The 14,129-nt window shown below is 48.0% G+C and overlaps 1 protein-coding gene across 1 annotated transcript; it reads left to right on the top strand.

The window, feature by feature from the left end:
• The first annotated feature begins 337 nt into the window (after positions 1-337).
• Positions 338-4,654, top strand: LOC121531223 (tubulin polyglutamylase ttll6-like). Its single transcript, XM_041836476.1, is given in 13 exon segments — positions 338-385; positions 762-892; positions 1,058-1,222; positions 1,319-1,326; positions 1,587-1,711; positions 1,819-1,901; positions 2,244-2,302; positions 2,305-2,452; positions 2,521-2,712; positions 3,017-3,205; positions 3,489-3,651; positions 3,769-3,972; positions 4,604-4,654. Coding segments are annotated over 13 exon segments (1,551 nt in total). The 5' UTR covers positions 338-352.
• The last annotated feature ends 9,475 nt before the right edge of the window (positions 4,655-14,129 follow it).

Raw genomic sequence — 14,129 nt, forward strand, 5'->3', positions numbered from 1 at the left:
GAGTGTGGTAAGAATTTGTCATCCTAAAAACGCAAACATTTTTTTTATTTTACAATATTTGTTTAATTAAAATGTTGTTTTTATTCTTTCTAAAATATAATTAACAATGATTAGTTAAATTTTTATTAACATTCTATCCTAGTCTAGTTAACTCTAGTCTACTGTGTTCTATTCTATCAGAACCATTCTTCCACTGTCAAGTGTATGCAATGTTATAATTGGTGAATGGAATATCATGCCTGTCGTATTGCTGTGTGTGTGGTCAGTGAGACGAGCTGCCCTGGCGGTGGGTCTGAGAGAGGTGGGGGAGACAGAGGACTGGGCCATATACTGGACAGACTTCTCTGTATCCATGGACTGCATCATGGACATGAAGAGTTATCAGGTGTGAGCTATATGCCTATACGCACTCCTGGCTAACCTGTCCGAGTCTCTGATAGTAGTCAGATGTCTCATGAGTATTAACATAATTCAATTGGTATTTTATTAGGTATAGGTGTCAAATATTAAATATACAACAGTACAACGCCAGGGTTGTGGGTTCGATTCCCACGGGGGGCCAGTATAAAAAAAAAAAAAAAAAATTCACTAACTGTAAGTCGCTCTGGATAAGAGCGTCTGCTAAATGACTAAAATGTAAATGTACAAAAAAATGTATCACCCAATATTATTGATATGCATGGAACTTTGTCATGGGAACACTCCCACGTAGAGCCCATCTTACTGTACACATGACATGAACATATTTTTTTGGTGTGTAGAAAATTAACCACTTCCCAGGGATGAATGAGATCTACAGGAAGGATCTACTGGCCAGGAACATGAACCGGATGCTCCGACTCTTCCTTAAAGAGTACAACATCTTCCCCAAAACCTGGTGCCTCCCTGAAGAGTAAGAGCAGACTATGGGACATTTTTTATTTAGGCCTATGTAAAACACAAAAGGCCTACACATTTTTATTTTGTACCAAAATTGTGAAGGGTTTTCCAACAACATTGTATATACCAAATGGCTGTAATAATATAATAATGTGAAACCACCCAACATCCCTTGCAGCTACATTGAATTCCAAGGTTACTGTCGGGTGTGGAAGCACAAGACGTTTATCTGCAAACCTGACAATGGTTGCCAGGGCAAAGGGATCTACATCACCCGTCATCCCCGGGATATCAACCCTGAGGAGAACATAATTTGCCAGAACTACATCTCCAAGATAACCATGCCAAGACATGCAAGACATGGCTACCTGCTCATCCATATGAACTGCGCTGCTGATTGGGCAGTCAGTGGAGTGTGATTCGATTACTGTATATGCAGTGAAGGTGGTTGATGTGTAGGAAATAGGAATATACTGTATGTCAAATCATTGAGGGTTATGTCCTTTTCAGTGCTACATGGAAGTGTGTATTAGTCAACTGGTGTATTTGAAACTCTGTCACATTTGTTTTTGTATATAAGCTATACTCTTCATATAACTGATGCTGTAATTTTTAAAAGTGACAATTTTTTTATCCTTTCAGTCGGGTGTTGATGTCTGTTGACTGTGTTTTGTGGTTGGTGTCTATTACAGCCCTTCGTCTTGAAGTTAAGTTTGACCTCCGCCTGTATGTGCTGGTGACATCATGTGACCCACTGAGGATCTTCTTGTACAACAAGGGACTCATGCGCTTTGCCACCACCAAGTACATGCATCCTCACACAAACAACCTGGTAATAGCACTATCACCCACCACCAACAACATGCATAAAGAAATACCCATAAGATATAGGAAGCGATCAAACTCTTCCTGGTTTTTCCTGCAAATTCTTGTTTCAAGGATGACGTCTACATGCATCTCACCAACTATGCCGTCAACAAGCACAACAACTTTGACCGTGATATAGAGACAGGCAGTAAAAGGTAATCTGATCTCACAAAGTAAGGTTAGCTGTGCCGTCCTATGTGCTCTAGTTAAAGGAGGAAAACGCAACTCCAGTCCTCGAAGGCCACAGTTTTTTCTGTCTTCGTAATTTGGTGTATTAGTGTTATTGACTGGTTAGAGCTTTCACACACCTGTTTACCCAGGACTGAGTCAGTCTCTGCTTTTTAAAGGCAAGGTGGAAAACCATCAGACACTGTGACCCTCGAGGACAAGGGCTGGGCACCACTGAGTTGAAGTGATATTTCACCTGTTTGAACTTTCAGTTTATTAAGTGAAATATCCCTTGAAAGTGTCTGCTGTCCCAAACTCTTTTGACCCAGGAAGCTGTCAACCTTCCGGTCGTGGCTAGACCAGCACGATTACGACAGCAGTATGGTATGGAGGACGTGGTCATTAAGACTCTGATTGCTGCCCAGCCGACCCTGAGGCAGAACTACCTCATAGGCTTCCCTAGCCAGCTGGGGCCCAGATCCTGCTTTGAGATCCTGGGCTTTGACATCCTGCTAGATGCCAAGCTCAAGCCCTGGCTCCTGACTCAGCTAAGAATTGAGCCAATCCTGCTTATTCTACTCTATGCTGACCCCACACACTCCACCCCCTGCAGGTGAACCACTCCCCCAGCTTCGCCACAGACTCCCAGCTGGACTGGGAGGTGAAAGAGGCACTGCTGACCGACGCTCTGACCTTGCTAAACCTGGGGGCCATCGATCACAGGAGGATTCTGGAGGAGGACAAACGCATGACCAAGGAACGCCTCCTGCAGAAGCACCAGCCCTGCCCCAAGGCACGGTTAGTTCACCGCCTCATTCAACCAGTATGACTGAAGTGATGTTTTTGATTAACATTCTGAATCCTAATGTGTAAGTGTGACACAGACTTGTGTGTAAATGATTGAAAATTGAAGATTTGTGGAACAAGTTGAGTTTTTGGATCTCAGATTAGAATACTGCATAATATAATTTATTTGATCTTTGGTATGTGTTTTCACCAAAAGGGGGCAGCCTTGTATTATGTATTCAACTGGGACCAGACCATTAAACTATGTCCTAACCAAAGCCTGGTTGAACTGTTGTAAGTATCATTAATCCCACAGGAGGAAGCAGTTGCTCAACAGCCAGGCATCATGGATGGCTGAGCTTGAGAGGTATGAGCAGGAGCACTGTGGTGGCTTCTTCAGAATCTACCCCAGAGACGACTCCAACAAGTATGACAAGTTCCTCCAGCAGTCTGGGCCACTCTGCCAGGAGACCTTGGGCTCCAAAGCCAGGAAGGAGTGTGCCAGGTAGGCCTCTGAGTAAAGGGACACACCAATGTAGAGAGAGGAATGAGACAAATGTAGGCATTGGACTGGTATCCTTGTAGTGGACGAAGACAATAAAGAAAATAAAGACATATATTAGCATAGTGACTCTCTCCCGATGCACCATCCCTCTATTCTTTGTGTGAAGTTTTGTTCTTTAGCCTGATTTGTTCCATATGCATCTGCTGTAGCCAACTTCTTTAATAAGCAGAAAGAAGACACCTAGACTATTTGTAGTCTGTCTGTCCGTCCGTCTGTCTGTCAGGAAGATGTTGAGGGAGATGCAGATGAAGGAGGAGCTGGGCGGGCGCATGCGTTTGCCGGGGAAATGGTGGTGCTTCGGCGAGGGTTTAGGCCGGCAGTGGGAGTCGCCGGGTGAGAGAGGCAGCAGCCACAGAACAGTTGACAAACATGAGGTGGGTCCTGGGGTAGGATGAAGCAACTCCCTTTGAGTTAGCATCAGTAATAGCAGTAGTTAGGATTAGCATTAGTTAGTGTTAGCGGTTAATGAATGATGTGTATTTACCTTTTCCTTCGTCCCACAGTGCCAGGTTGTGGTATGGGACTCGAGTCGGCCAGGGCTGATCGTGGAGGATGATGAGCTGGAGCGTCAGCGGGGCCTGGAGCAGAGGGAGAGCCTGCTCATAGCCCTGGGAGGGGTGGACATGGTCTACAGCTTCCTGCAGCCCGGGGTCACCCGCAGCCACAGCGTGTTCAAGAGGGTCCCCTTCCCCCATGGCCATGGAGGGGTATGTACGGACAAGTCCAAGCACCAGAGATACTGTAGTCGTTGCAGACTGTGATTCAGAACTGAGTGTTTTGATTTTAGTCCTGATCAGAAGTCACCTTTGCGCTACTTAGGAAGTCAATACATGGAATGCTAGTAGAATTAGTTATCAAATCCACATACAATTGAATATATGTGTGAACTGTATGTCGCATTGGATAAAATATCAACAAAATGACCGTATTGTGCTTTTCCTCAAGGAATCTCTGGTCAGTAAGCTGTCCCATCCCATCAGAAAGGCAGCGCTGGCTCTCCCTCCCCCACTCAGCCAGGCAGGAGGCAGTGTTGTGTGGCTACGCTAAACCCTACCACAGACGTCCACGCTGCACCAAAAGCCCCAAGGCCAGATTACTGTCTGTACGGGTGATCAAACTGGGCCTGCCCGCACACACGTGGAGAGAAGTTGCCGCAGCCGTGAACTGCTGCGTAAGATTACTCACATAATAATAATAATAATATATAGTAATTTAGCAAGCGGGTGGGAGTGGATTGGGTGGTGAATTTTACAAACATAAAGTGAATTACTATGTATTGACTACAGTTGGAATGGAACTACAGTTGGTCACGTTTACTGTGTCTTCTCACTCCCCCAGATAGTTGTGCTGGAAGCTGGCACAACCGGACAGCGCTGCCTGGGGATGTGAGGCATGATGCACAGGGATTACAGCGTGGAGATGCAGAGGCACTGTTCTCTGACCCACTGTCTGTCCTGTCCGGGGGGCCTACAAGGCAGGGTGGAGGTGGGCCCCATGCCTGCCAGCTCCACCCCTAGCACAGAACAGACCCTCCCTTACCTGGGGCCATGGTTGGAGGAACTGGAGGGGCACTTCAAAAGGTACCCTTCCCCTCACTTAACTCATTGTGCACTTACTAGATGGCAGGCTGACAGGCAGTGGCGGCTCCTGAAAAAATTCTCAGGGGGGGCAATTTTTCTGATGATTTAGGTGACCTACACACATTTAAAAAAAGATATGTCCAGCAACAACATGAAGACAGGGGCAGCATATAAGTCAATACTGATATACACATTACTTGCTTCAAAAAGGCCTCATGGTTGAATTGGAAATATGTGCACCTGAGCATAATTCACAACAAGCAAGCAGGAGCTTTTGATAGAGGCTACTGAAAACATTGATGCAAGTTATTGGTAATAAGAAATTTTTATAGACTTCCATATTCTGCCCTCTTGTATAGATTTGTGAAAATGAACAGTGATAGACATTTTGCCTGAAAACAGAATTTGAAAATAATTTCTAGAAAAGGTAAACACAGCTATCTGTATGGCTTTGTAAAAATGAACAACCATATTCTGGCCAATTGTATAGATTTGTAAATATGAAAACCATATTCTGGCCAATTGTATAGATTTGTAAAAATGAACATGAACAGATTATTATAATTTTTTTTACTTTAAAAAAAAAGAAAAATAACTATTTTAAACAACATCAACTGTGAACTGATTTGGGCGTGTGTGTGTTAAAGAGACAGACAGGGAGGGACAAAGTGTCACAAGCTGGGCTAGAACTCCGGTCTCAGATGTGGGGAGCTGGGGGTTCTACCCCTTAGCCACAGAGGAGGTATAGTTGGACCCAAATGAAACACCCAAGGCAATACTCCAGGTAAGTAGATTTAATGTAACAAAAAAGGTTCTTTGCACTTCAAAAATAGTCCAACAAAAGTTCTTCTCAGAAAGAGGTATATTAACAGAGGTAGAGTAACAAAACAGGAGGCAAAACAAAATAACTCCACGAGGGAGAAAAACAAACTAAAGATAACTTAGAAAAGCTTACTTGGAAAGACACGGTGGGACAAAGCAGGAGACACATAGCCAGGACTCAAAAACCAAGTGAGGAACAGGGGAAAAACACAGCTAAAATACTCTAGGTGAAACAAGGCACAGGTGACCTGGATCAAGCTAATAAGGACACACGAGGAAGAACTAAGGCAGAGGGGGAACACAGATGACCTCTAGAGGCCCGGAGACAAACAGGAGGCAGGAAGCTGACAGGACCCCCTCCTCTAGGAACGACTCCTGACGTTCCTTCCAGAACACCCTGGCCTCAGGGTGCGAAACTCTCGGATCAAACCTGGGTCCAGGATGTCCTTGGCTGGAACCCAGGAGCGCTCCTCTGGCCCGTAGCCCTCCCAGTCCACCAGATACTGCAGAGAGTTCTGGACCCTCCGGGAGTCCAGTATCCGGCGGACTGTGTAGGCTGGCTGGCCGTCAATGATCCTGGGAGGTGGCGGGGGTCTGCGTGGGGGGGCAAAAGGAGAAGACAAGACAGGTTTAAGTAGTGAAACATGGAAAGTGGGGTTAATTCTAAGGGAGCGAGGGAGAACCAAACGATACGAAACAGGGTTAACCTTTCTTGCTATGCGGAAAGGGCCGATGTATTTCTGGGAAAGCTTCTTGGATTCGACCCGGAGGGGCAGGTTCTTAGTGGCCAACCAAACTCTCTGACCAGCTCGGAAACTAGGGGCCGTCCGGCGGCGGCGATTAGCCTGACTTTGGTATCTCTGGGAGGTCCGAAGGAGGGTACGCCTGGCCTTCTTCCAGGTCCGCCTACAGCGTTGGACAAAGCGCTGGGCCGAGGGAACACCAACTTGCGCCTCTTCCTCTGGAAATAATGGAGGGGTGTAACCGAACTGGCATTCGAAGGGGGACAATCCGGTGGCTGAGGACTGCAGGGTGTTGTGGGCATATTCAGCCCAAATGATATAGGTGGCCCAAGACGTGGGATTACTGGCCGCCATACACCGCAGGATGGTCTCCAGATCCTGATTAATCCGTTCCGTTTGGCCATTAGACTCTGGATGGAACCCCGACGATAGGCTGGCTGTGGCCCCAATAAGCCTGCAGAAGGCCCCCCAAAACCGGGACGAGAATTGGGGACCTCGGTCGGAGACCACGTCCAGGGGAATACCAAATATCCGGAAGACATGGTTCATGAGGAGCTCAGCAGTCTCCTTAGCCGAGGGCAGCTTGGGCAGGGGAATAAACCGGGCAGCCTTAGAGAACCGGTCTACCACCACTAGGATGACGGTGTTGCCCTGGGATGGAGGAAGTCCCGTAACAAAGTCCAGAGAAAGGTGTGACCATGGCCTTCGAGGAACAGGTAAGGGATGGAGCAGTCCCTGGGGTCGCTGGCGTGTCGACTTTCCCTGGTTGCACACAGGGCAGGCCTCAACATAGACCTGCACGTCCTTCTTGATGGACGGCCACCAAAACCGCCGTCGGAGGAATTCCAGTGTGCGAGCACTGCCTGGATGGCATGTCAAGGGCGACTCATGACCCCACTGCAAGACGCGGGCCCGAACAGAGAGAGGAACGTACAGGCGACCGGCAGGACCACCGCCTGGATCGGGCTCATGGACAAGGGCCTCTCGTATCCCTCTTTCAAGTTCCCACTGAAGAGGTGCGACGATCCTAGACCTCGGAATAATCGATGCCAAGGGCATCTCTTGTACCTCGGGAGAATAGGCTCGAGACAGGGCATCCGGCTTGACGTTCTTGGTGCCAGGTCGGTAAGACAGGAGTAACTGGAATCGATTAAAGAAAAGGGACCATCGTGCTTGCCGAGGGTTCATCCGCTTAGCCTGTTGGAGATATTCCAGGTTCTTGTGGTCTGTGAGAACCTGGAAAGGATGCTGAGCCCCCTCAAGCCAATGGCGCCACTCTTCCAAGGCCAGCTTAACCGCAAGCAACTCTCGATCCCCCACGTGGTAGTTGCGCTCGGCCTCAGACAGGCGGCGAGACATGAAGGCACAAGGGTGTAATCTCCCATCCTCACCCCTCTGTGACAGGACGGCTCCCACCCCCACCTCTGAGGCGTCCACCTCCACCACGAAAGGTCTTTCTGGGTCAGGGATCACCAGAATCGGAGCAGAAGTGAAGCGGCGCTTGAGATCCTCGAAGGCCCCTGCTGCTTCCGGACCCCAGTGAATCTTGGTCCCTCCTCCCTTGGTAAGCGTCGTCAAAGGGGCTACCACAGAGCTGAAATTCTTAATGAACTTCCGATAGAAGTTAGAGAAGCCAATGAACCGTTGAACCTCCTTGACCGTGGCAGGTGTGGGCCAGCTGTGGACCGCTTTGACCTTCTTGGGATCCATCTCTAGGTGGCCGGGAGTGACAATAAACCCGAGAAACTGAGTCTGAGAAACATGAAACTCACACTTCTCAGGTTTAACGTAGAGGTGATTGTCAAGGAGCCTCTGGAGAACCCTGCTAACATGCCCCTCATGCTCCTTCAGTGACCTCGAGAAGATGAGGATATCGTCCAGGTACACGAAGACGAACAGATTAAGCATATCCCGGAGAACATCATTAATCAGGGCTTGGAATACTGCGGGGGCATTGGTGAGCCCGAACGGCATCACCCGATATTCATAGTGCCCCGTGGGCGTGTTGAACGCCGTCTTCCATTCGTCCCCTTGCCGGATCCGCACGAGATGGTAAGCATTGCGGAGATCCAGTTTAGTAAAAATGGAAGCCCCTTGAAGCAGCTCAAAAGCAGTGGCCATGAGAGGAAGGGGGTATCGATTCCGAACCGTGATCTTGTTGAGTCCCCGGTAATCAACACAAGGCCTAAGACCCCCGTCTTTCTTTTCAACAAAAAAGAAGCCCGCCCCAGCCGGGGAAGTAGAGGCACAGATGAGGCCGGCTGCCAAGGACTCCTTAATGTAGGTGTCCATAGCTGCTTGCTCGGGGGAGGATAAGGAAAAGATCCGACCTCTAGGAGGGCAGCAACCAGGAGTAGATCAATGGCACAGTCATACGTGCGATGAGGCGGTAAGGAAGTAGCCAGGGCCTTGCTGAACACTGCCTTGAACCGATGGTAAACACTGGGGACTCGGGAGACGTCAACAGACTCTTGAAACTGGGTACTAGGGGCTGAGGGACTCTGAAGCATGCAGGTGAGTTGGCAAGTGGAACCCCAGTTTAGAATGGTGCCAGTAGGCCAGTCGATCTGTGGATTATGTCTGCATAGCCAAGGGTGACCCAGGATAATAGGATACTCGGGAGAGTCAATGAGATAGAAGGTCTCCTCCTGCTGGTGTTGAGAGATAGTAAGTCGCAGGGACTGAGTCGCCTCAGTAACCTTTCCTGGTTCCAGAGGTCTGCCATCTAAGGCTGTAACTGCCTGGGGTTGAGGAAGTAATTGGGTAGGGATCTTGAGTTCCTTCGCCAAGGTTACATCCATGAAATCACCTGCGGCACCGGAATCGATCATAGCCTGGACCCGATGCTGGTGGCCCTCCCAGGACAGAGTGGCTGGAATAGCTAGGACAGCGTTAGTAGGAGGAGCTCTAATTTTCCCCATCACAACCCTCCTGTAGCTGGGCGGGGACAGGCGTTTCCCGAAAGCTCGGGGCAAGTGGAGCGGAAGTGGCCGGCAACCCCGCAGTAGAGGCACCGACGCTCCCTCATGCGACGTTTCCTTTCGTTGGGAGAAAGCCTGGAACGGCCTAACTGCATGCTCTCCGGGGAATCCTGGAGCAGTTCAGGAGCCGGGGAAGCTCTGAATGACGGAGTCCAAACAGGAGAAACAGAGCTGCTCAGAGGAACCTGGGACTGAGACACCTGGCGGCGAGCCGTTCTCCGCTCTCTTAGACGATTGTCCAGGCGGATGGCCAAGGCTATGAGGGACTCGAGATCTCCAGCTGGTTCTCGGGTGGCTAACTCATCTTGAAGGGGCTCAGATAACCCTCCCTGAAAACAGACCCTCAGCGCTTCATCATTCCATCCGCTCCTTGCTGCTATGGTCCGGAATTCAATGGCAAAATCTGCCGTGCTTTGGGGACCCTGACGGAGAGACAGTAGGCGCTTGGAAGCCTCCCGCCCACTGACAGGATGATCGAACACCCGCTTGAACTCTTCTACAAATGCAGCGTAGGAGTCACAACAGGCCTCCTGGGACTGCCACACCGCAGAGGCCCAGGCGAGCGCCTTGTCTGAAAGAAGGGTAATGATGTAGGCAATCTTGGAACGGTCTGTGGGAAAACTTGAGGGTTGGAGCTCGAAGGTGAGGGAGCATTGGGTGAGGAAACCCTGGCAAGAGCTTGGATCCCCAGAAAAGGGCTTGGGAGGTGGTAGTCGGGGCTCCGCCACTGGAGAAGGCCTGTCGTCACTGGGGGTGACCTGGAGGAAGGGAGAGGACCAGGGAGGCGTTCAAAGAGCTGGTGGAGGGAACTCATCATTTCGGCCAGGAGTTGAGAATGACTAGCCATCAGCTCTTCTTGTCGGCTGAGAACGGCTTCCTGGCGCTGGAAAGATGCCTCATGTCGAGTGATCACCGCCAACAGGTCCTGGGAACTGAGTGTTTCTGGGTCCATGATTGACTTGGTTTTTCTGTCACAAGCTGGGCTAGAACTCCGGTCTCAGATGTGGGGAGCTGGGGGTTCTACCCCTTAGCCACAGAGGAGGTATAGTTGGACCCAAATGAAACACCCAAGGCAATACTCCAGGTAAGTAGATTTAATGTAACAAAAAAGGTTCTTTGCACTTCAAAAATAGTCCAACAAAAGTTATTCTCAGAAAGAGGTATATTAACAGAGGTAGAGTAACAAAACAGGAGGCAAAACAAAATAACTCCACGAGGGGAGAAAAACAAACTAAAGATAACTTAGAAAAGCTTACTTGGAAAGACACGGTGGGACAAAGCAGGAGACACATAGCCAGGACTCAAAAACCAAGTGAGGAACAGGGGAAAAAACACAGCTAAAATACTCTAGGTGAAACAAGGCACAGGTGACCTGGATCAAGCTAATAAGGACACACGAGGAAGAACTAAGGCAGAGGGGAACACAGATGACCTCTAGAGGCCCGGAGACAAACAGGAGGCAGGAAGCTGACACAAAGAGAGAGAGAGGCTACATTACTTGTACTGAAACTGTTCTAGCTTGCTGCATGATCAAATTCAGCTGATGCGCATAGCAATGCACGTAATGGGCATTCTTGAAATGCTCACGCACCTTTTGCTGCACACCAGCCTTCTCTCCCCTCATCACACTGGCTCCATCGTAAGCTTGCGCAATGAGTTTGACTTTCTCGTCGCCGGCAAAAGACCGTTCAGTCTCTCCAAAAGCACACTGGCGATTGAGACTGAGGTTGATTCCGAGATGGGAAGGAACTCAAAAAGCGCTCCTGCACTTTGTGGTTGCTATCTATGTACCTCAGCACAAGCACCAGCTGTGTCTGTGTAGAAACGTCCGTGGTCTCGTCAGCTTGGATAGCTATGAAGTTCGCCGACTTCACCTCCTCCACAATATGTTCCCTCATGACCGCTAGCATACACTCCAGTAGCTCGTTTTGAATGGTCTTTGATGTGCCCTTGAAAACTTTAGCATTTTTAAGATGGTCATCAAACACCTCATCTAATTGTGCCACAAAGTTGACAAGTCCAAGAAAAATACCAGGGTTGGTGGAGCCCTCAGTTTCATCTTTGCCTCGCAAAGCTAGCCATCTTGACAGTTGTACGTGAATTGATTGACGCTGCTACCCGCTCTTTTCTTAGTTATGTTCATGGTTACTTATGTTACGTATGACGAAAGCGCGTAAGTGCAAGCCCTCCCGGAACCCATAGAGATTGTATTGAAAGCTCTGATATTTGAAAAAAAAAAAGATTTAAATGGTAGTCTATGAGAGACCCCTGGGCGATTTTCAACCTGACTGAAATCGCCCCAAAAAGGGGCGGGGCCATTTGAAGCACGACTTTAGCCTGATTGGACATTTAGTGGCAGATCAGACGTCTAGATTAGAAAACTGATAACTACTGTTGCCGTGATATAATTGATTAGAAAAAAAATCCCTTCCTTTTCCCGTTTGGCAGTGCGTCGCCCATATCGCCCTAATGAACACACCGCCCCTGCTGACAGGTGTGTTCAGTTTTGTTATCCATATATAAAGGTCCCCTGTAGCTCAGTTGGTAGAGCATGGCGCTTGCAACGCCAGGGTTGTGGGTTTGTTTCCCACTGGGGGCCAGTATGAAAATGTATGCACTCACTAACTGTAAGTCGCTCTGGATAAGAGCGTCTGCTAAATGACTAAAATGTCAAATAAAAGACTATCTAAGCCTAGTTAGGCTGTACATTAGTCATGGAAGGAGCTTATGGGGCTTTGTTATGCAAGAACAACAGTCTCACCCTACACACACACACCCCTTAGTGATAGTAGTATAACTACTTAGTTAGGGTTCATCATGTATCACACACAGGAGATTAAAAACATGTTGAATCATTTTTGTATTTTTCTTGTCTTGTCTTGTCTTGTCCTGCCGGTTTGACTGACTGAGAGGAGTTGTGTGACTTTCAACTCAGGTTGTTACAGGATGTGACCTTTCTCCAGGACCATTAACTAAGTAAATCCTGTCTTGCATCTTTCGAATACCTCAGGGGGACTGAAAGCACATTATTTACACTTAATGCATTACAGGATCAAGAGAACATAGGCCTGCGTCATCTCCTATCTCAAATAGAAGAGTATATCTTTCTATGTACCCAGTGCTTATGCTACATATGCTGAAATATACAGGTAACTTCCAAAATAAAGGAAGCACCATCATAAAGTGTCTTAATAGGGCATTTGGCCACCACCAGCCAGAACCGCTTCAATGCACCTTGGCATAGATTCTACAAGTGTCTGGAACTCTATTGGAGGGATGCGACACCATTTTTCCACGAGAAATTCCATCATATGGTGTTTTGTTGATGGTGGTGGAAAACGCTGTCTCAGGCACCGCTCCAGAATCTCCCATAAGTGTTCAATTGGGTTGAGATCTGGTGACTGAGACGGTGATATGCATATGGTTTACATCATTTTCATGCTCATCAAACCATTCAAGTACCAGGACATTTTAGCCAAAAACCTGGTTGCCTCTGCCAGGATCTTCCAGCAAGACAATAACCCCAAGCACAAATCAAAATCCACAACAACAACAAAACATTTAACCCCATTGAAAACGTGGTTTGAATTGAAGAGAGCAGTCCATAAGCGCAGATGAAAGATAACAAGGATCTGGAAAGATTTCTTATGGAGGAATGGTTTTAAGATCCCTCCCAATGTGTTCTCCAATCTCATAAAACATTTTAGAAAAAGGCTCAGTGTCATTATCCTCTCAAGGGGAGGGTGCTGGAGTATTTAAAACAGGGGTGCCAATAATTTTGACCTATTTTATTTTTGTAAAATCTCTTTCTCTGAGCAAATGTATTACTATAGTAGCAATCCCGAGCGATCCTCGCTATATGAGCCACATTACAATTCCCACCAAGTGGGTTAACCCTATTTGCACAATGCCTTTCACACAAGTGACCCGGGTTCGCTTCCCTGTCCCGCCGTTTGCTACATTGGTGTCAGAAGTGGGATGGCGGGTGTGAGGCCACCGGAACGCACGGCCCGGAAGTGTGAGGGGACTGAGTAGTAGAGTCATGGGGACGTGCCTTCCCGTTTGGAGGAGGCAGTGTAGCGATCCCGAGTGATCCTCACTATATGAGCCACATTACAATTCCCAACAAGTGGGATTGGCGTGATGTGTAGGGTGTTTGCCTTTCACGTCAGCGACCTGGGTTCGCCTCGCTGGTCGCTACAGCATATTTTGCATACTACATAGCTCAGCATTTGTATTATATATTTGGTTTCTTTTTGCTCATCTTTATAAAGGGTGGCAATAATTTTTGACCTGACTGTATACAATGTGAGACTCAAGTATTTGACAGGCTTTGATGTGTAGTGGAATCTTACAGCTTGCTCAAGTTTCTCCCATTTCAGTTTCTTCCAACACTTCATCATTGTGTGAGGCACAGGTGGTTGGTGGCACCTCACCAATTGGGGAGGACAGTCTCGTGGTAATGGCTGAAGCGGAATAAGTGGAATGGTATCAAATACATCAAACACATGGTTTCCATGTGTTTGATGCCATTCCATTCGCTCATTATTATGAACATTGGACAGTGTTAAAGCTGTTTTATGTTATTGTAAACACTTAAAATAAAAAGATTATGGTTAGGGAGTTCAGGACTATCTTATTTGTATTTAGGACATGCCAATGCCAATGCCAACCTTGATGCTGGCTGTATGCTGTGCAGACCTGCAGAAGTGCAGGCTCCTGCCTGACTGCCCCGCTG

This window comes from Coregonus clupeaformis, chromosome 19 (genome assembly GCF_020615455.1).
Source record: "Coregonus clupeaformis isolate EN_2021a chromosome 19, ASM2061545v1, whole genome shotgun sequence".
NCBI lineage: Eukaryota > Metazoa > Chordata > Actinopteri > Salmoniformes > Salmonidae > Coregonus > Coregonus clupeaformis.